At 41.5% G+C, this 22,579-nt stretch overlaps 2 protein-coding genes across 6 annotated transcripts; both read right to left on the bottom strand.

Moving 5' to 3' along the window:
• Nucleotides 1-724: 724 nt before the first annotated feature.
• Nucleotides 725-7,005, bottom strand: drgx (dorsal root ganglia homeobox). Its single transcript, XM_082556212.1, has 7 exons — nt 6,696-7,005; nt 6,450-6,539; nt 5,541-5,641; nt 4,893-4,994; nt 3,051-3,223; nt 2,622-2,734; nt 725-2,515 (listed from the first exon to the last, which is right to left on the bottom strand). Exons 2-7 carry the CDS (start codon nt 6,505-6,507, stop codon nt 2,136-2,138), a joined length of 927 nt encoding a protein of 308 aa, XP_082412338.1. The 5' UTR covers nt 6,508-6,539; nt 6,696-7,005; the 3' UTR covers nt 725-2,135.
• Nucleotides 7,006-8,356: 1,351 nt separating this feature from the next.
• On the bottom strand, nt 8,357-22,154 carry ercc6 (excision repair cross-complementation group 6). Of its 5 annotated transcripts, none has more exons than XM_082556296.1 (22): nt 22,133-22,154; nt 21,295-21,500; nt 20,977-21,205; nt 20,686-20,806; nt 20,454-20,568; nt 19,156-19,867; nt 17,718-17,849; nt 17,239-17,397; nt 16,214-16,349; nt 15,796-15,966; nt 15,527-15,703; nt 14,166-14,282; nt 13,629-13,724; nt 12,754-12,972; nt 12,223-12,333; nt 11,618-11,737; nt 11,265-11,359; nt 10,635-10,780; nt 9,962-10,537; nt 9,655-9,820; nt 9,445-9,523; nt 8,357-9,352 (listed from the first exon to the last, which is right to left on the bottom strand). In XM_082556296.1, the coding sequence occupies exons 2-22, from the start codon at nt 21,488-21,490 to the stop codon at nt 8,906-8,908; spliced, it is 4,320 nt and encodes a 1,439-aa protein (XP_082412422.1). In that variant the 5' UTR covers nt 21,491-21,500; nt 22,133-22,154; the 3' UTR covers nt 8,357-8,905. The 5 variants fall into 5 exon arrangements, with proteins under 5 accessions (XP_082412422.1, XP_082412420.1, XP_082412421.1 ...); XM_082556294.1 differs by having other exon boundaries at nt 22,081-22,145; XM_082556295.1 differs by lacking the exon at nt 22,133-22,154 and adding an exon at nt 22,007-22,109.
• Between the last annotated feature and the right edge of the window lie 425 nt (nt 22,155-22,579).

Here is a 22,579-nt window from a genome sequence, read left to right as displayed (position 1 = left end):
CTTTTCTGGCCACTCTCCAGCTAATTTGATATAACAATGCTCCACAAAACCGCCTCAGGACTTTTTTTAGGTGACAGAAAATTATCAATGATGCCACATGCACAGCTGAATGTCAACACCAACTTGACTTGTTTATGAAATATTAAAGCAGTGAATTATGGGCACCATGCAGAACTTAATGATGATCGGAGTCATTATAACTTCAGCATCCTTTGTTTTGGCTAATGATTAAATTCCACAACTGCTGTATTCAATTTTGGAGAGACTGAATGTGTTTTTCTGTGTCTTTTGTATGAGTTGGCCGGATTACGTCGTCCATACTGGTACATTCTGGAGAAGAAGCTGGTTTGTATAAGGATATTGTGTTATCATTAGCCGCCATGTCACTGGGCTCAACATATTTGCTCTGGAGCTCTCTCATGCACTTAAAGATAAAGCATTATATGAAGGCGCAATGTTTTTGGTAATAATATTTGGGCCATTTTTAGATCCAGGAGAGCAGTCGCTACATAATGCAATATTTCTATACCTGCAGTGTTTTATGATATCAAATATGTAAAATTAAAAAAAGGGCCTCCAGTTGAAACTTTTGTCTAAATTTGGGGATTTTCTCTGAAAATGTAACACGAATGTTGCATGGGTTCATAGAAATTAAAAATCCTACCAAAAAGTCTTAAAGTCACAATCAGTAAAAGATTCACTTTATTGGTATAGTTTTCAGATATTTACAACATGCACACATAATGGTGTGAAAAAAAAGAAGAAAAAGATGATCTGTGTACAACCTGGCACGACTTCTGACATTATCTCCCTCTCCTGTGTCACCAGGGTGTCGCCTCATCAATTATTGAACCACTACTTCATGGTAATACATAATTTCTTATCAATTATTCATGATAATGTGTGTGTAGTTTACTTAATTGTGTTATTGACTATCAAAAGTAATTTCCTGAAAATCCTCAAGGACGCAAATTGAATCAGCAACTACTGGTTGTGTGCACTGCGGTTAAGTATTCTCAGTCTGATCAGTCGATCTTATAGTCAAGAGTCATTCTAGTGAGGGGAGATATTTAAGAATAATGAATCAACAAATATATTGCCCGTGATAAACTACGTTGTGAAGAGCCCTGAGGTGATGACAGATGATATTTTTTCAAATGTAAATCCAACATTAACAAATAGCATATATCATCTTTAATGGGGTTTATTAAAAATAAAAATAAAAAAAAGGCTCGCAGAGAGGAGGGGTGAGCGCAAGCGTTCCTAAAAGTAAATAAATAATAAGAGTCACGAATGCTCTCCTCTCCCAGCTTTAAAGGAAGCTGATAAATAATGTATTAGAACAGATGGCTGGAGCGAGAGGCAACAGGAGAGGAACATGAGCGAGTACATCTTTAATTGTTTTAAAGAACATGTCACAACAGGACTGGTGTGTTCCCTGTCTGCTGGCACTACAGATGTGCTAACAGAGTGGAAGGGACAACTGCCGCTCTCTCGCTGAGTCTGCTTTAGCCTGCCTGGGGTTCACACATAGTCTAGCACATGTACACATTTACACTTAAAATGCCTGATTAATATTAAAGTGCACTTTCACTTTTAAACTCAAAAGAATGAGAGGCGATTGCTTGACCTGATGCCATAAACAATATATTGCCCAAAATCCTGCAAAACTCTTCACTGTCCTGCCAGCCATTTGCACACTTACAGTTTACATGCATTAATGTTTACAAGGTAACCACCAGACCTCCTAATGAAAATGAGAGGAACAACATCAGGATTATTTAAATTCACATTATCAAATATGTCTTTGTCGCACACATATTGTATCTATGTAAGTCCATTGAAAGAGTCCAAGAGCGCATGAAGACAGATAATAGATCCAAAAACCACAGTTGTGCTTTTATGAGGGAACGAGGCCCCAGTTACTGAGCATTTCTCACAATCATAACTTACTGTCAAATAAATAGTTAAATGTTTTCATCCACACAGTGTGATATGAGAAAAGTCCGTCCCAGGCTGTTTCTGGAGTCAGTCATTTGTGCTTAGTTTCTCATACAGCCAGGGTCGAGTAGTTACAGCAGGCACAGTCACACAGATTTAGAGTATCGGTACATCCACGTTTGTGTCCAGCGCCTTCACTTTTTCTCCAGTGGTTCCTTAGGGCAGTGAGGGTGTTTGTCAGGACTGCTGCCCAGGACTGGGACCTTGGAGGCCAAGGTGGGACTGGAGCTATCTCCCCCTCTTCCGACAGCGCCTGACACCTCAATGGGAGGACCCACCGAGGGTCTTACCACCCCAGCTGCGCTCACGCCGACTCCTGACAGGACTCCCACGCTGGCACCTGGTCCGGTTGCTGCACCAAGCAGGTTAGCAGACTGCAGCACTGCCTCAGAGTGCTCACGGGCCTTCATGCGCAGGGCGGCCACACTGGCTGTGCGGTTACCCTGACAACCATAGGGTGGCAGGAAGGACAAGCCCATGGGGTCCGAAACGCAGCACGAGCACAAGCCATTACCTGAAAAATGAGAATCAGTGGAATTTGTGATAAGACAACTTAAAAAATAGATCTTCATCATCTTTATTACCATCTTTATTCATCAGTTAACAAAAATCATATTTACCTTTCAGAGTGGCGACCTGCGAGAGAGCCTGGGCATAGGTGGCAGAGTTAAGGAGGGTGCCTGGTAAGCAGGATGGAAAGAAGGGACCACCAGGACCCACTGTCCTGTTGATACTGGAGAGAGAACAAATACTTAATTAAGTATTAGAAATTACTTAGTACTTAAATATCCAGGTATAACTTTAAGCAGACAATTTATTCTAGTAATATATATCTAGAAATATCTACAGCTATTTCCAAAATACACTAATGAATTAGAATTATTGACTAACGATATGGAGCTTTCTCCAGAAGTTAATGTTGGCTATCAGAGTTTTGAAGAAAAAAAAAATTCTAGTCTGGCCGACAGTGCTTCACAAATTTCCCCTTTAACAGGACGCTGTTTCACTAAGATAACTGTGACGACGGTCGTCTGTCTGTCTCTTCTCACCTTGGCTGCATCTCCAGTGGTTCTTTCTGTTTTCTGCCCTGGTCCACTGGGGACTGAGAGTTGATGCTGCGAGATGGAGGAGTTCCCTCACTCATCTGCTCTTTCCCTCCTTCAGGGTCCGAGCTCCCTCGCTCTGTCTTCCTCCACTTTGCTCTGCGGTTCTGAAACCAAACCTGCATTTGACAAAAAAAATAATATTAATTAAAAATGTGAAAAAATAAAAAAGTACAACAAATTAATTAAACCATAAATTAAAACTGGAATTCTAAAATGGGCCTAATGACACATCAATAATTTCAGTTTAATTCCTTGGATTTAGGCTTGTAATCTAACTTGCGTAATATTGAGAGAAATTGAAACTACATTAAATATATATATTCCCAATTTTTGAAATCTTGTTAACAGTAAAGTTAAAAGAAATATTCCCTACTTCCTTTGTTCTGTGACCTCTCTTATCAAGTGGCATTTGAACCTGTCAAAGCAATGCTCTGATTTCCCACAGTCCCTGACTTAGCCCCAAAACCTTCAGCATCCACAGAGCTGAGAGCACATATAGCCAAGTTCTGGTATCTTAATCGAATGAAGGTCAGTGCCTATAACAACATTTAATTGAGCAATTTTTCATTATCATATTTTAATGACTTCCCACTGACAGTTGTGCTGCCCAAGAGAGAGGCGGCAATGATGAAGTCGTTTATTTCCCTATTTAGTGATTGTTTGACAACATCAGATTCGATTAGGACTTGGTTCTAGCAGGCATTAATCATGATGTGTGAATGGAGGTTAGAGTCGGTGTGCATGTGCTCTGCATCCCTGCTATTGTACCGGGGGTATAAATGATGTCAACAGCCAAACAAAACACATGCATTCATTCGGCATAAAGAAAGGACAACATTTTGGTGGCAGGACAACAATACAGCCGATGGACTTATCTCACCCCTGCACCTTCCAGCTAGAAGTCGCGCCCCCCCACACACACCCATCTCTGAATGGGCTATAATTGCTCCATTAATCTCAATTTGCGGCGTGCTCTTAATGCGGGGGAGGCCCATTGACACTTTACACACAAAAAAGAGGGGGGGGCAACAACACTACAACAGAAAGGAAATTTATTTTCTAATAATAATGTAAGTTTAATATCCCTGCATACTGCGGTGGATTCATGTTCAGATTTAATAATAGGAATGTGGTAATCGGATTAGGAGGGGAATAATTTGTTTACAATCCCTAATTTACAGCGCTGGATTCCATTATCAACCCAGCCATTGGGTTTAAGCGATAGTAAGATGACCCTGGGGAACAAAAGGCAAACTATTATATTTCCCACAATTAGATCTGCGCGCACAACAAAACCCAAAAGCAAATCTGGAATGCAGGAAATTACATACAGGACACATAACTTAATTACATCTGGCCAAGTTTATAACCGCGCATATGTGCAGGGCAGGAGCGGAATATAAATTGGCACATTTAAGGTGCATGCTTGCCCATTTTTTCTTTTATGTACGCGCGTGTGTGATAGGATCAGGGAGATAGGAAAGGGGAGTTGTGGAGGCTACGGACTTTGCCCTCTTTTAAAACACGTTTTTTCTCTCTCTCTTTTCTGGCTGTGTCACGAGAACGAGATCTGCGCGGATGATGTATTCCTACCTCAGAGACGCGGACAAATTAGTGAAGAACATTATCGCTGGTTAATTATGAATGACCGATTAATCAAGCTAATCTAATATTCACCATTATGTTGATGTTATTAAAGTGCATAGCCGGAATGACAGAGTGCCTTAATTTACCCTCTCTTGCATGGTCAAACGTGCCCAGGACACACCACTGCTGCAGCCATACCTGCACCCTGGCCTCGGTCAGGTTGATCTTCATTGCCAGCTCCTCCCGCGTGAACACGTCCGGGTAGTGGGTCTGGGCGAAAACAGCCTCCAAAGCCTCCAACTGCACATTGGCAAAAAACAGAGGGCAGACTTTTAATTATTAAAATGATTTGCCAGTTGATTTGAATATAAGCAGACTATTCTCTTTCTTTCTTTCTTTCTTTCTTTTTGTAAAGAGACATAGTGAATAACGCTAAATAAAGATGTCAAAGATTAGCATGTAATTGTAAGTACTTACAGTTAAATACACGCGTGACAATCCACAATTATAATAAAAATAATCAACAGATCTTTCGTCGTCTTCTATTTTCATATGATTTTATGGCATCATTGCCTCTGGGCTTTTGGAAATAAATTTGGGATAAAGGTTTTATTTTTATTTTATTTTTTATGTCTGTGGTGAATATCAGGGAAATTCCCCCTGCCTTAAAATAGAAAACTTGCCCAACTTTGTATTTATTTCCTCCTCATGTTGAAAGCTAGAGCGCCCTACACCTGCTTTGCTTTAAGAGAAGTTTCAGCTAGGCCCATTTCTTTTTCTCTGATTTGCATATAGCCTATATATATGTGTGTATTTTTTTTTTTATTTGTTCTGGTAAATAATTACCTGTTGCAAAGTAAATGTTGTTCTGTTTCTGCGCTGTTTCCTACGTAGAAATCCATCGTCAAAATCAGTTGGGGCGTGGTTGCCAAATCCGCCTGAATTCACTGAAAAAAGAGAGAGAGGGAAATTGGAAACAATTCAATCACTTAAAAAAAAAAAATAATAATAATACTGCTTTAATAAGGAGTTAATAACTTCATGATGTATTTAGGTAAGTTCAGTGATAAAAGTGATAAAAGAAAGGCTATAAAAATACAAATATTAGCCAAAGCAGGCACATTTTGTGTTTCCATTAGTTGCATGAAACATTGACGTTAGGTGTCTAAGGGGAACCATGGCGGACTAAAAGCCATGACACCCAACATCTGTGCCCGGGACAAAACGCCCCTTCTGCCCCGGGGCCAAACCACCAGCTCTTCTCACCAAAAGAGAGCAGAGAGAAAATCAGACTTAACCCTTTACATACATACATGAATTTGTGTGGGGAAATATACCGGCTGCTGTTTTGGACTTGTATAAATATTACCAGAGATGCAATAAGCAACCAACAATTTCAAGTTAAAATTTGAAAAGAGTGTTTTACATGCGATATTCAGATTCACAACCGAAACAGTTTGACTGACCTAGTTTTAGTTACATATTACCACGACATAAAAAATACATTTTATAAGTCGGTGTTGTTTTAATTAACAATTACTAACAACACATTGTGTTAAATGATTATATTATAATGATTTAGAGAAAGTAATGATAAATTCGGGCCCATTCTCAAGTCTCCGACAGCACACACACACTTTACGCGCAGAATCACCGCGCGCTGTCTAAACATCACAAAAGTTTACAGAGAACAACTTTAAGAGTAACGTTAGAAATAATCCGTAGCTGGAAAAAACAGCGAGACAGCGAACTTACGCGTGTTGGAGCGACAGCACTCTCCGTCCAGCTGAGGTGGACAGTGGAAGTAGAACATCTTTGCGCGCTTAAGAGACTCCGAAACGGAACCTGGAACAAAGACAAAAGTTTCAGCTTAAACCCACAGACCTAGAATAATGCAGATTTGTGACGGGAGCAACAAAAACACTCTTAAACCGTCAGCAGAAGATGCGGAACCGCGCGGGATTTGGCGAGATTCAAAGTTAATGTGTGAGAGCATCCTACCTGCGGTGAGGATGCTGATGTGAGTGAGTTAGCGCTTCGGAGAGAAGTGGCTGCTGCACTTCCACCGACTCTCTGCCTGGGAGTGTCCAGATCTCTCTGTCTCTCGCTCCCCCCACACTCTTTCTCTCGCTCCTGCAAACACACACACTCACACGCACCCCCACACACTACTCACTTCTCTCTCTCTGTCTGTCTCTCTATTTCTCTCTGGGAGTGTCCAGATGTCTCTATAACTGTATAACTGTCTACAGAGTGTTAAGGCTTTCAGCTAGTGTCGCAGAATCTCACGCCTAATTGGTCCTAATCGGATTATCACGGCTTTGTCTTTCTCACCCCCAACCCCTGGTGTGTGTGTGTGTGTGTGTGTGTGTGTGTGTGTGTGTGTGTGTGTGTGTGTGTGTGTGTGTGTGTGTGTGTGTGTGTGTGTGTGTGTGTGTGTGTGTGTGTGTGTGTGTGTGTGTGTGTGTCAGAGAAAGACAGAAAGGAGGAGAGGAAAGACATACCCGGGGTGGCAAACGGCAGCTCTGCTCTGGTGCCAAAAAAATTCATCACAAGTGATTGTTATTCCAGAGTCAAGCATATTCCCTAACCATAAACATGCACACATACCCACTGCACTTTTTATTTGGTTCTTTCATATATTAAAAAAAGCAGGATGACTGCTTTTGGGTTTTAGATTGACTGTCGGGTGGTTTAATTGCTCGTCAGGGTGTGTTAGGGGGTCCACTTTACAAGGGTTTGCGCATGTAGAACACTCACAAGGCCAAATTTTTGATTTTGTTCACAGCAAGGGGTCCAGCGATTTATTTCGCTTCCTCAGATAAATGATCTGCTGCGGGACCCTTTCAATTAGTTTTAAAGCGCATCTGGGACGGCAGAGCGCAGACGCCATGCGTCTCTGAGGTGGAGGCAAAATGAGGCTTCGAGAAGCAGCTGAAATTTAGAAGAGGAGTGCGGGATTGGACTAAACCACATAAAGTGCAGAAAATCCCTTCTAATGGCGCGTAATTGGTTCTGTAATATCATTACAGGCGGATAATGGCCAGTTACAGGGCCCCGCGCTATTAAGGGTTTCCCTGGCGTGCAGCGTTTATGTTATTAAAGGGGGAATATAATGATATTTTAGTTATTAAATGCGCGTAATTAATTTATGCACCACTGAAAATAAAGTTGTTATTATGACCTCGGTGAGGTGCGTGGAGAAAATTGAAATCAAATAACGGTTGATAACTTTATCCCAATATTTGGTCTAGACAACTCTTGACAAGAGTGCAGGCCTTAAGTGTGTGTGTGTGCTTCCTGTCAGCGCCTTTCCTCTCCATCCTCTGATGATTGCTTAAAAGACTAAATGCAATTACTCCTCATCTCCGTAGGTCGAGACACATTTACAAATAAACTTTAACTAGTTCAGGTTTTGCAGATTTTGCATAAGCCGTCGACTATTTCAGGACCCTGGTCAGCACCACAGTTAAATAAAAGGTATGTCAGCTTTTCAGTCCAATTTTGAGTTATCTTGTTATTTTAATGTCCTCACATTTACCTGTGTTCTTGATTCAAAACTGTCCCACATGTCTTTTGTAACCTGCAAATAGTTTGGCATATATTCATAATCATAAATCTTCCTTTACATCTGTGTATTTTTGAAATAACAAAGCCAGAAAAGCAGCCATCAGATTTATTGCATACAGTACATGCAAGATATGGAATTGCATTTATTTTTTTAATATAAAACACCGTTTTTAAAATGCCTGCAAACAACGGAGAGGCAATATTAATTTGTTTTGAAGTGACCAAAAACCCCTACAGTGTACAAGAAAGTTTATTATAAAATCTACAAAAACCTTTAGTGAGGTATAAAATGGCACCCTATTCTTAAACTTAACAGAAAGTTGGTATAATCTGACATCGCTGAGGTTTTTAAGAACAAAGTTTGAGAGTAAACGCATATCTGAATGATATTACACCGTTTTAGTCAAATCAAAATAAATGAATTCAAGTATTACCAGGTACAAGCAACAATGAAAAAAAGAACAGAACAACTGCCAAACTCAATCACAGAAACTACCTTCAAGACTTGCTTAACTAATTATGATTTCATTAGGTAACCCAAGACTGTACGGCAAAATGTCTTTCCTGAACGCAAGCAACAAGAAGGTTGCAAGACAACAACTGTAAGCTTGAGCTTGAAGGGGTGTTTAAATGTTCTTCCCTCAGCGAAAGCTCTCTTTGAGTCTCCAGATGCCCTCCTGACCAGAGGTCCTATGAAAGTCACAGATACTCCTGAGTAGTTCTCTGAAGACAGGAGCCTGTTCCTGGGTCAGTCTCGGTTTGAAATACTCGAGCACTTCCTGGGTGGTGGCTTGTCCGTCCACACTCGCCTGGAAGGCTACAAAGTTGCGCAGATCCACCAACAGCTCATCGTGCTCAGTGGGCGGAGCAGCAGGAAGACTCCCTGCAGCTCCCGAGGCATCCTCCTCCTCCTCTTCTGGTTCTTCTCCCCTGGAGGGCATGCTGAGGTGATTACGGGCCTTCATCCGGGCCAGCAGAGAGGAGGATGACAGCGGGGTGGAATTCAAGTCACTTTCTGCACCCTCCCCGCTAAAATGAGCTCCCGAACCTGGTTTCTTTGACACAGACTTCTTTATAATAGCAGCATCCTAAACAAAAGAAATCAATGAATACACCCAAAAATGGCATCAGAAATGAAAAAACACAGAGTAACATCTTTTAATGAGAACCTGGCCATTACCTTGCATTTGGTTGAAGTGGGAACAGACTGAACAGAAGGTGTAGCTAAGAGAGAATTCTTCTTTTGTCCAAAGCGTTTCCTGAGAAGGCAAACAAGAGAATGCCTTAAATACATTTGAGAAAATGATAAGTTTGTTTTAAATTAAATTAGTGAAGTTCTAAAAAAACAGAAAAAGAAAAAACCCCACCGTGTCAGTGTGAGACTACATACTTTGCAGGGGCAGGAGGAGTTTTGAAGCGCAGTCTGCACTGCTGCCGGGAAATTTTAAGAGCTTTAAGGGCATCTTGAGCCACCTTATTGGCTTCTGCTTCCACAAGAACATAGTCAGGATTGGAAGACTCTATGATGGTGTCATGCTGCATCACACTGTGAATACCTGAGAAACACCATGGAAGAAAAGAACAGCACATTTGAAAATAAGAAAAAGAAGCTTGCCGTTTCGCAAATCTTGTATATAAAAATTTCTGATACTGCAGACGGTACAAAACAAACAAACCAACCAAAAAAAAACTTCTACCAGATTTCTTGAACAGCTTTGCCAAGACATAATCGTCTGATTTCTTCTGGTCCTCTGCTGCATTGTCTTCGCTCTCGGATTTCTTAAATGTTCTTTTCTTTACCAAATGAGAGATGCGGTGGCCTTCGAATCGAGCATCCCGGGAGCGCTTGTGTTTCTTATGTTTGCGTTTGTTCAAGTCGTCCGAGTCACAGTGTTTCCTCTTCTCCCTGTGTTTCTGTGGGCTGGTCCGGGCAGAGTTTTTGTCTCTGTGCTGGTGAAAACTGGCTGAGTTTGAGGTATTTGTGTCTGGTTTGGCTGCATCACAGTCGCTGTTTTTATTTTGTCCCGCAGGCGCTATATCTACAGCATCCTGGTTGGTGCTTGGACTGTCTATCGGGACATTTTGTTTACCCTGAGAGTTTTTACTGCATGGAGACGTACTTCCGGCCCTTAATGTAGGAGTGTGCGTGCTGTCTGTACCTGTATTAATGAAGGTTGCTGAGGAGTGTTTATGTGCATGGCTGCTGTGATTTACTTTGTGTGATGGCTTTGGCTTTTCGGGTTTTTTGGGCACTTTGATGTCAGAACCTGTGCCTGTTTTTAGGGAGAAATAAACCAAAGTAAATAAAATTAAATCCCTCAAGCTTATTTTAACAACCCAATAACTGGACAATGAAATGTTTCAACAGACCTGCAAAAATAGCACTTGTCTCTGTTCCCTGACCTCCATCTGGATCAGCTAGAGTAAACAGCTCATAGATGTCATTTGACTTGAAGAACCGTCGCTGTTTGGGATCCTTCAGTACTCGATTGGTTAGGAACTGTTTGAAGATTTGCCTGAATTACAGCAGATAAAATACAGAATTACATACTTGAATGCAAGCTGCCATTTCAGCTCAGCATGCAGTCCTGATCCCCTGTCACCACAGAGTAGTTTGGCTGATGGATGAGCACATTAGTTAACCTCACCACTGTAGGTATCAAAACACAATGCCTGCAGTTTTTCCAACTTGCTTTCTGAAAGCACTTTACAGACAAAAAAACAAACAGAGCAACAGTTTAGAAGTCCTCAATTGGCCATTTAATAATGCAGGAATGCTTTTCAATTACCTAGAACCGGGACAGTGCAAGTACTAATATAGCAGTGATGTAAGCAATTAGTCACGTCATTGCCAATACTCATGAATGTGTGAAATCAACAGAAAGAAAACTGAAACAAAAAGGCTCGGTGAGAGAAAACACAATGGCCAACAGAGGATTTTGTTTTTGCAATTGAATATTATCCTTATAAAGTGCTTAGAAAAGTAAACTGCTGTCTGACCTGTGGTAGATTTTCTCTTCAATGGTCCCAGCAGTCAGCAGTCTATAGATTGTTACTTGCTGCTTTTGACCGATCCTCCAAGCCCGTTCGCGAGCCTGCGAGCAGCGTAACACATTCAGAGCAAATGATTAAACCGAGCATTCAGTGAGAAAGGAGGAAAAGCGATGTTACAGAGCAGCAGGTGAACCAGGCAACAAGAAATTGGAAACGCATGAAAAGCTGGCATCCAACAAGAAAAAAAAAAAGTAGGCAATTTAATGTGACAAATCACAACTCTAAGGAACATTAAGACTCACATGAGAAATAATTCACTGAGTCAATGTTTTTAATTATTTTACGTGTGGCTGTCTAACCTGCGTGTCAGTACTGGGGTTCCAGTCTGGGTCATAAATGATGACTCTATTGGCTCCAGTCAGATTGACTCCCAGACCTCCGACTTTAGTGGTCAACAAGAAGATAAAAATGGATTTGTCCTGAAAAAGAAAAGAAAAGAGAGAAGCAGAGAAAATACTGGTGATTAATGAACCCAATCTGCAATTTCATACTCTCTTTGATAATCACTTTCGGCTATAATCCTGTAAAAAAAAAATTTCATTAGTAAATTGTTAAAATTTAATGCAAGTAAGATAACAATCTCCTGCTCTCAAATTATTCTCAAATTAAACCCTATTTAAAGACGATAAAACAGCTTTATCTAAATGCAGTGTATGTTGATCAGATTTAGTATTAGATACAACACATTTTTAAAAAGTTTTAGTTTTAAAGAGTGCTTTAATGCTAAGTGATATTTCAACATCTTCCACACACAGAAAATTGAGCACATCCACTTTGAACAACAGATTTTCATCAATTAGCGTCCCCACCTCGGGGTGAGAAGGATTCCACTGAAGCATTTGGTCCCTCAGGGCAGGATTTTCATTGGAAACACATACAGCCATTAGAGATGACTAATCCTTACCTCATTGTAGCGAGCGATGAGAGGCTGTCGGGAAGATATTGTAGTCGTGCCGTCCATTTTCAGGTACGAGTAGTTATTCTCCCTTACAAACACCTCCAAGATGTCCAGCATCTGGAAGGAGTGGGAGGATAAAGACAGCAGAAAGAGGAGATAAAGACGGGGAAAGAAGGGCTGAGGTTTGGATTATCTCTAAAAGGATTAGAGCAGATTAATATTACATGGACAGAGATACCGACAGGGAGGGTCTCAGGTTCCCTCTGAGGTATAATCTCATTGGTATTGACTGCAACAGCTGGGGCCTCCATCACATATACACACTCTCTCACTTCCTCACTTTTTCCTTCTGTCTCGCACGTTCACAGACACACTAAATTTAACAGGCTTATAGGTAGCTGGCAACACATGACACCACAATTTAAGATGTAAAGGAGGAAAGAATTATCTTGGCTTTACAAAAATCTTTTGTATTTATACAAACCACTGTTAATGCGTCTTTAATACTGGTGATTATTTCAGGAAAGTGTTCCTCACCTGTCTGGACTGAGTGAAGAGCAGGACTCTGTGGTCCTGTCTGAACCAGAGACGTAGCAGCGACTCCACAACAATCAGCTTGCCCGAGCGCTTCCAAAAGCCAAAGTGTTCCTCTTCAGTTAGCTGGTCCTCAGGGATTCCTCTCAGTATCCGGGGTCCGCCTGAGAAAAGGTCCGGGTGGTTACAGATCTTACGCAGAGCTATCAAACCTGAGAACACCTACATGAGACAAAAAGAAAAAGGAGATTCCTTCATGAACGCTGTCAGCAGAACTGATGTCAACTTTGATAAATTTACAGATTTTTACTGTGTTGCACCTTAAAAAAATCTACAGGAATGAGTTACATAATTTATTTAAAGACAATTTAGCCAGTTTTCCTGATGAAGGCCCAGTGGTCACTGCATTAGTAATGGTGGTTAATGGACTGAGAGTGACCACTGAATACGTCTGTAAGAGCACGCACGTGTGCGTATATGCATAATCTGTGGTCACCTCTAGCTCTCCAACCACGTCCATTTGGTCAGTGGTGATAAATGGTAGTTTCTCTCTCAAGGGTTTCACTACTGTGAGAAACACAACTGTACAACCTTCTCGAATTGAACCTCTTAAACAATACCAAAGTCAAGCTATTAGGGGTTTAACATAATTTACATGGCAAAAATAATTTCAATTCCACTTAAAGGTGGGGATCTTTAATTGTACGAGAGTTGATAAAAATCCACACAATGTCTCTGTGAGAGGGAGGTAAACGGAAATGCCTCTGTTAGGTGGTTAAATAATGCATGTCTTGTTCCAGGAAGTCTTCTACTTTCTTATCCTCGTAAAGTGTGTGTCAACCAAACACAAAAGCAGAACACAAACTATGAAGGCTCACCTGCATGTCCCCATTTAGTATTTGGTAGACCTCTTTGGAATCTAAGAAGCTCTGATACACTTGACGCTGCTCTGCTGTCAATCTGCAAAACAGAACCTACACACAGACACAAACACACACAATAGAGGGCAGTGTAAGAGTTTATAATGAGCAGTGAACATCCACTTTAAAGCCCCTTGATGAAGTGAAGTGTTTGAGAAGAGAAATTAGAAGGAAGCAACGGCTTTTTTTGAAGCCACCGGTGTCCTGAGGGACTGACTTAATGAGCAGAAGTGGACTGAGAAGTCCACCAGCGTCAGCCGCAAGGACAGACCAGAGACCAGCCGCCTTAATGAATACCTGCTTCTTTTACTTTACTGGGACTTTATTAGCTGGTTTCACCTGACAGGGGCCATGCACATTCATCAAATACTCCTTAGATGTGGCACATAATAGTCACATCCAATCAGATAAACATCTCCCCTGTTAAGAGATGCAGGCGTTAGACGCTGTTCAATACTTAGAGCAGGGTCAAGTGTCTTAGAGTATGATGAATACCTGTTCATTTTTGTCAGGTAAGGAGAGGTTAGCCTTGACGTCTGCCTTCATTCTTCTGAGCAGGTAAGGATTTATGGTGTCCCTCAGCACACATGCGCATTTAAATGCTGTCTGGACCTTAAAAAAATAAATAAAAATCATACCTTTAAGGATAAACAAACTGCTTTAAAACAAAAGGAACCTTCAGGTCAGCATGCAAAGCAAACACATACACACTCCTGTCAGCGCTCATGTTTCCTAAGGCATGGCTGTTGTTTGGCCACTCATCTGCTATCTCTCATCACCTCATGTTGCTGTCCCTCTAAGCGGTACAAGCCATTCAACATTGATCTGAGTGCTGCTGGTCTCGAGGGACACAGCCTTCTTTCATCAGTGCTGCTGGCCAGTTCCAGTGGAAACAGAGGGGGAGATTGAGACACACTTGGTCCACACTAGAAGCCCCACTGCAAATGGCCTGCTAAACTGTATGTAGGGTCAGTGCTAAAAGCCAGTTAGTCTTTTAAACATTAACTCACTGGGGATCCACGGGGGGGGGGATCAAAGACACCCTTGGCAAAGCTGGAGGGGACAATAACATGGTGGTATCTTGAGCTCAATGGGGTAAAGTGGAGAGGAAAGAAAAAACAAAAACGAGGAAGGCAGCAGATGATCCAGTGATCTCGGCGCAAGCTGTTGAGTGGATTCACATGGGGCTGCAAATGCATGCCTCAGTAATAGAGCCTATATGCACATGCTCATAAAGCCCCACCTCAAACACATATGTTTTTTTAAAAACATACATCTAGTTGAACATACATGAACTTTATGTATCATCTCAGGGCCTGTTTTGCTGCTCTGAGAATATCGAGAAGAAGATAAGGCAGCAGAGCTTTGCCCTCTCTGACCATTTAATAACATTAATAATTAGTAAAGGTTTTTATTATCGACAGCGGAAGAAGCATCAATAGCCATCTTAAATAATTAAATCTATTCAGTCAGTGAGTTATTAACGATTGGACACTAATGACAAAGGGCTACAATTTAGCTCCCCGCCTTTCTACTTTAGCCTCTCCCTCTCTCACACACTGGGGATGCACACAAGTTTTCTTGCATGGGCCTACATTATCGTGCACTGCACCTAATGGCTTCCATCAAGCTTTCCAAAACTGTGCATACATGAATAGAAGGTATTTTCAAATTAGCATAGCCCATTTATGCTCCACCCTTATGATACAGTTACAGAAATAGTAGAGTTGTTGGATTAACTGGCTCCTGTCTGGAATGATATTACCATTACAATAACATTATTCCACTTCAAAAGAGGGAAAGGACACACAACCAGAACTGAAATAAATTATTATTTCACAATTTTGTGTGTGTACCTGTACAGGAGATGCATTACTATATCCACCCATAGTAATTGGCACGGAGAACTGCTCCATAAAAACAGGCAATGTCCCCAGTTTGCCGGGGAACACAAAATCAAACAGAGACCACAGCTCCTTCAAATTGTTCTGCATTGGTGAGCCTGACAGGATGAATCTGTGAGGAGTGCGAAACTAGAGAAGAGAAAATTTAAAAAAATTATTAATTAATTACAACCGCATGAACTTTGCTTATGTTGATGCATGTGTCCATGAGTATATAATACCTGTTTGCAAGCAACAGTAACTCCAGCATTTGGATTCCTGATCTTATGACCCTCGTCCAATATAATGTAGTGCCAGTCGTAGAGCTGTAGGGTTTCCTGCATGTTCCTCACAGCTGAATATGAAGTGATAAGGATACCATGACATGCTGCTATTTCTGGAATGAGCTTTTCCTGCAACATGGGGGAAAAAAGCAAAGACACAAACCTTAATATGTAAACCTTAATATAAACCAGTGCAGTTATTAACCATGTCTAGTATCATATACTTCAAAGAATGTACCAAGTAGGGCATCATTATCAATGTGGCTTTAAAAAGAGGGAAAGAGTGGGAGGTAAGGTCAGGAGCTAATACTGTAAACAGAACTCTAGTGCCCCCCAGAGGGAAAAAAAAGATTGTATAAAACTCATGAACAGCTACCTTGTTGCTAGTGAAGGACCCAGTTTCATGTAGGACTGCCACTCGGAAAAGAGGCCACCAGGTATGAAACTCCTTCACCCACTGGTGCATGACTGTAGCTGGGCACACAATGACTGTTGGACCCAGACCAGCATACCTACAGCGAAACAAACACCACAGACACGTGTTTAATCGAAAACCAGAGATTAAGATGGGTAAACAATGGAACTGTGTTCATTAAACTTTGGATAACCTGAGCAGGCTTCAGTAGCAAATCACAGCCATCATTTTTACAGTGTAAAATAAAAGGTCTTTTCCCTATTAAGTAAAATAATGTATATATGCTTAGATTGCAATGACAATATATGATGCATTCAAGGATGAGGAACAGCGCACAGCGGAATGATGCAACTACAAAGCCTTGTACTTACAATAAATCAAAGAAAGTGTGTGGAGATATCCTCAGCTCCACTGTGAAAATCTACAAGAACTTTGCCAAACACACACACAGGCACGCACAAAAGATACACTAATGGGCTGGTATGAACCTCTGCCTAGTGGAAGCTATTGATATTGGACCATAATTGAGTTTGCAAGCAATCAATTTGTGGGCGTCTATAGTAGACAGAGTATTGACCATTAGGGAAGCTCCACCCAATAAATGTACGAGTGTTGTTCGAGGAAGTAAAACCAGATTATCAGCAGCGCTCCGTCATGTTTTTGGCGGTTGATTTGTTGTCACCCACCTGCTCTACCCCCACCTCATGAGCCTGAAATTCATTTTAAGGGTTCACGCAGACACTCACTCTAACGCATTCTCACTTTCAACCCCCCCCCACACACACACACACAGAGTGTCAGTGTTTTCTCTGATGTCCGCAGTAAAAATAAATAAATAAAAAAAGTGAAGAGTCTGATAATTGAAACATGTTTAATAATTCAGATGAACACTCTCAAGTAGAAATCCCCCTAATCAAATATTCATACCATACAGACACACAGTCTCTGGACACAGTTTGTGTGTACGCATGTGTGTGTGCGCACACCTGTAGTTGGACCCTCTGGTTCTCAGTTTGCTGTAGCTCAGTCCAGCCAGAAAGCTGATGACCTGGATGGTTTTACCCAATCCCATCTCATCCCCCAAGATGCCCCCTGCCTGCTGACAGTGGAGTTCCCACATCCACCGCACACCCGTCTGCTGGTACCTGAAAAGGTCATTGACATGAATGCAAACACTTGAAACACATGGCTGTAACAGCAACCATGGACAATCCACATAAACACACATAAAGGGTTGCCAGTAATCTCATAGATCAGTGAACAAATAAATTTGCAAGGCTTGCTGATGAAATAATCATTATTTTTTCAGAGCAGTGACTGTGATGCAGAACAAAGTACACATATAATCTTTATGCGAAAAATGTTTTATTAGTCCTTGTTATCACTTGATAAAAGTGGCTCTATCTACATGCATGGATATTTAACATAACTCATTCCCATAATCAATGTTTCGGACTGAACTTACTTGTAAAGCTTTTTCCAGAGGAAACCAGGAACTTTGAAGCCTTCGTCAAATTCTGCATCGCTGTCATCGGTTAGCTCCTCACCCCTTTCTCTCTTCTCCTCCCTTTCTCGAAGACGCTGACGCTTCCATCTCCTGTTGAGAAAATTAATATACACTGATGAAGTGTTTGCACACCGATGTGATAAAATGAATTTCTTTATTTTAGTTAGAAGCTCACAACCGCAAGGGGTAAGCTCAGTGAGCCTGGGTGCTGAGAACAAACACCTGCTTCCTCTTTTAAAAAGATGAATACACTACCTGAACAACAGTGAAGAATTCAACCTGTTTAAACTTTCAGTGATGTATATTGCTACAGATGCAAAATGAAAACAACTAAGAGATCCAAACTAAATCAGACATTTCAAGTGAATATAGTGCAAACCTAAACAGGATAAGTGGAGACTGGATAGAAAGGTGTTCTATTTGCACCTCTCGCACTCCATGCGTTATTTGAGCATTTGTCTACACAGGTGTAAGGATAGCGAATGTTTTGAGTTGAAGGTATTTCCCTTGAGCGGTGAAACATCTACAGCAAAAAGGGAAATGTTAAAGGAAAACAGTTTTAATAGTGCAGGAGAGAGGGCAGTTAGAGGCACAGTCGTCGCACAGCAAATGAAGATTGATACAGACAATTAGTAGTGCGAGTTCCCCAGAAAGGTGTGAGGTACAGAGGATAAGAATCCATCTTCATTTGGGCCTGGTCCTGTCACCCTGCCACGAAACTGGTCCTTAAGCTAGGCCTGGGAGACCACACTCTCTAATTAAGTCAAGACTAAGCATTGGTTCAGTTAATTACACTTTTCTGCCCCCACTCCACCTCCCACCCAACTACAAATACCGCCCGCTCTAATAATATCATTCCACGTATAAGCTAGTCTCACCGTCCATGCCGTGTCTATGCTGTGGAATTGACATTCAGTCACTATAGTGTAGAAAAAGGACACATGCCAACACAATTTATTTGGCAGCTATAAATATGAAATCTCATTAGGGCTGCTCTTCCATTAATTTGAGCATTAGAGTGAGTGAGTGTATAAAACCATGTGCAGGAGGATAATTAGGCCAGTGTGAGAGCAGAGAGAGAAGAAGAGCAGGGAGTGAATTTGCTTAGTCAAGAAACAGCTGCCAATCTCATCTGGGATTAACTCTCTTTCTGCACTATGGAGCCAGCAGAAAAAGAGACAACTGCTTCCTCCTTAAGTAAAAGGAATAACAATAGCACACAGCACTGCCATTACAAATGTGATGCAAAGTAAAAGGAACAATCTGGTGGGTTTTTGAGCAAGGCATATGCAGGCATAAGTTGCTGCTTTCGTTTTGTAAAAACTCTGCACACCTTTGCACCCAACCACAGATCTAAACGTGAGTTTAGAGCAATGTTAGTAGTGCATGATCGTACCTTATTCGCTGCCTATAATACTCCAGATCTCCATCATCTTTGTATTTTTTCGGTTTTCCCTTGTCATCATCCTCTTCATCTGTACTTTCAGGGTGGTATTCTTCCTCACTGTCACTTTTCTTTACTTTTTTCCTCCCTTTCCCTTCGGTTTTTCTCTTGTATGGTTTCAACTCATACTCTTCATCATCATCTCCAAAGCCCTCCTCCATGGCTTCTCTCTCCTCTTGGTCAGGATCTATTCCTTCATCACTGGGGAGGTACTCTGACCCCTCACTGTCTGTCTCCTCTCCTTCAGTGTGACGTTTTCTCCGTTGCTTTTGGAGCTGTGGCTCAGCCTTGGGCCGGGCCTTAGGATGGGCCTTTAAAGCAGTTACCTGGAGCTTTCGCATACGCTTACGCAGTTTTTTATCCTTGGAAGATGAAACAGTTCTTTTGGTTTTCTCTCTTGAATCTCCACCGGTTCCAACCCCAGAGCTTTTCTTCTTCTTAAGGAGAGGGACTCTCTTCCTCTCAGTAGCCAACTTGGCCTGGTCTGCCAGGTACTGGTCAAAAGCAGAGTTCTCCGCAAGCATCAGTTTTCGTGGCTCCTTCTTTACCTCCTTCTGTTGGATTCGGGTTCCAAAAGGAGTCATGTGACCTTTTCGGATAAGCTCTTCCCATTCGGTCTCCTGAGATGGCATAAGCATACTGCCCAACGTGGATGGTCCCGCTTCTGGTACAACACACACAAATACAGATTCAGAGATTTTCTTCACTGCCAGAATCAACACGAATGCCTACAGGAAAACTCTTAAGGATTCAGAAGGGTCTATTTATGTAGGAAATACTTCGGCTAGTGTGCAGGAAGTATGTGACTGCAGGTTAAATATGCACCGAATAACTCACGGAGCAGTCATGGAATATACTGAGAGCATAACCTTTATTACAACTGAGGACAAGTGTAGTTATGGGTTCTTTTTCACAGTACATGAAAATATTTCTTGCTAGCTTGAATTTTAGGTGTGAAATACATATTATGTGTATTGTTATGTGTGAAAACAGACTTGTGTAGCAACAAACAATACAAGAGGAGAGTTGTCACACCTATTTAAGCCTGTGTCAGAAGTGAAATCTGCTGAAGGCAGAAAGCAAATGGACACCCTGCTATTCTAATTAATGCACAGTAAATTTCCTTCATCAACCTAATATGGACCATAATCAGTGAATGCTACAAGTTAGGCATCTTGGCTGCCACAAAAATTGCTTCCACCCACTGATCAGTGGTTAATGTTTCCAGTCAGTACACAAAAACACGTTACCTTCCTCTCCATCATCTTCTGCCAAAAACTCAAATTCCACCCTTTGAGTGTCCTCTCCTCCCAGAATGGCTTGAAGTCGCTTCTGTTTGGCTCTGACTTTCTTCAGCTGTTTCTCCTGTATGACAAGTTTTTTCATCACCACAATCACACCATTATTATTATAATGTTATTACACCATCATCATATAAACCAGATTACTTTATTTTAAAACGTTACACATGTAGTATTTTACCTTATTTTCTTTCTGTCTTTTGACAGACTCAATCTTCCTACTGATGTCTTTACTGGAGGCTGCGTAAGGAGAAAGCTGCTCAATAATCTTGTTGATATGTTTTAAAGATGCTGTAACAGACCTGCAACACACATGATTAAAAGCAGAAGACTTATTAGTCCCTTGACGTTTTGCTACTTGTTAATAAAATTTTTTTTTAGTTTATAGCATCTCAACAAAGTAAGATGATTACTTCAACACAACACACACAAACCATTTGTGTTTTTGTTTTGTTTTTTTAAATTCCTGTACCTGACATCATCCAACACAGACTGATACTCCTTCTCGGCTTCAGCTTTAACAGCAGCCTGACTGGCCTCCTGGATCGCCTCGTCCACTTGCTGCAAAACACCTTGTTCAAGTATGTGCTGGTCATACACAGCCACACCAAGACCTTGGAGCTCATCAGCTCCCGAACTGGCAGAAGCTGCTTGGATGCGCTGTCGGTCAATCTGCAGCAATGCTCCAGACCTTTTCCCAGCTAAATGCACCAAAGATAACACATGAAATGATTTTATAAGGATATAATGACATTCTCCATCTCCTCTCTCAACATGCTGCACAGCTCACCGCTGTTGCCCTCCCCAGGTCCAGTGTTGGCAGGATAGGCTGCAGCAGCCTCCGGGGCCTGACTGTTTTCAGGGAAAGTACAGACTGCTGAGCCGCCTGTAGCTCCATCCTCCTCCGTTCCTCCCGGGGTGAGGGCAGCACTAGCCGGGCTAGAAAGAGAGGAGGGCACCTGGTCCTCTGTACCGTCTACAGGCATAGTGAAGCAGCTGCCAGAAGTGTCAAACAGATGTCAAACAAGTCATTTAAGCCATTGTCTCGTCTAAGCTGTTAAAGAACTGCTTTAAATAGAGAAATAAAACTAAACAGTTATTGCTTGTCGCCTTTTTATTGCGTCCAAAAAGGCTGCGTTAACTCTGAACGGTATTATGTAATGATCGGAATCTAAACCAAGCTTATATCTATGGTTAATAACGATTAACGGAAGGGTCTTAAACTAATTATGTGAATGTGGAGGCTCGTAATGGGAAGAAATGAATGTAAATAATACCAATTTAAATTAAAGAAGGTACCACATTAGCGGTTAGACGCTGAGTTATAGGATAGGCATAAAACTGAAAGAAACGTTAAAGTCTCTCACAACCTATTGTTTACGTGGCTACGCTAACCTGCTAAGCTAACAGTGAGCCGAACATCATCAGCTGTTCAGCTTCAACAAACAGAGGACGTTCAAAGGACCAAACATGTTCAGATATGTTCCTACTACAGCACCCACTGTTTCTCGCTGTTTGAGTAAAATCTGGTCCATTAAGCCCAGCGTCAAAGCGACAGTGACAATGAGATACTCACAAAACGTGCAGTTATACAACATCACTGGCTCGCTTTATGTCATATTGCTCACCAGCCGCTTCCTGGTTTCCGGTGTTAGTGAAGGCATCCGTTCAATGATTAACTTGCTGAACAGCGCCCTCTGCTGGTTGGCAGCAGCAGAGAACATTGCACTCTAGATGGCGCCACAAAACCACTTATTTTTGCCTTATCATTGGAGAAACTGTGAACCACATTTTCAAAAACAACTCTTTGCGTTTTTAGGGAACTACTTAGACACTTCAGTCATTATTAATATGCAAGAATGTGACAAAATAAAGGATAATGCCGAGAAGATTGAAGATCTGGTGGGTCTGCTACCTGCTTTGCAGGCATTTTTTGTTTTGTCTCCTTAGAGGGAAGGATCACTGCAGATCAGCACAGAAGTTATGATCTTTATCTTGTGATAAAATTATTTTTTGCACTAATGGCAGAGGATGACAATGATCCCATTTACAGGCACAAAGGATCACAGAGTGAT

This window comes from Aulonocara stuartgranti (assembly GCF_965226115.1).
Source record: "Aulonocara stuartgranti genome assembly, chromosome: 13".
NCBI classification, from domain to species: Eukaryota; Metazoa; Chordata; class Actinopteri; order Cichliformes; family Cichlidae; genus Aulonocara; species Aulonocara stuartgranti.
This window is presented reverse-complemented; position numbering and strand designations above follow the sequence as displayed.

Excerpts from the sequence above, each read along its gene's own strand:
- drgx (XM_082556212.1), bottom strand. The coding sequence starts at position 6,507 with ATGTTCTACTTCCACTGTCCACCTCAGCTGGACGGAGAGTGCTGTCGC. Across the intron at positions 2,735-3,050 it reads CCACTGGAGATGCAGCCAAG|TATCAACAGGACAGTGGGTC; the intron begins GTGAGAAGAGAC and ends TTCTCTCTCCAG. Across the intron at positions 2,516-2,621 it reads GCAGGTCGCCACTCTGAAAG|GTAATGGCTTGTGCTCGTGC; the intron begins GTAAATATGATT and ends CTCATTTTTCAG.
- ercc6 (XM_082556296.1), bottom strand. The coding sequence starts at position 21,490 with ATGCCTGTAGACGGTACAGAGGACCAGGTGCCCTCCTCTCTTTCTAGC. Across the intron at positions 12,334-12,753 it reads TCTTCACTCAGTCCAGACAG|ATGCTGGACATCTTGGAGGT; the intron begins GTGAGGAACACT and ends CACTCCTTCCAG. Across the intron at positions 11,738-12,222 it reads TCATCGCTCGCTACAATGAG|GACAAATCCATTTTTATCTT; the intron begins GTAAGGATTAGT and ends TTTCTTTTTCAG.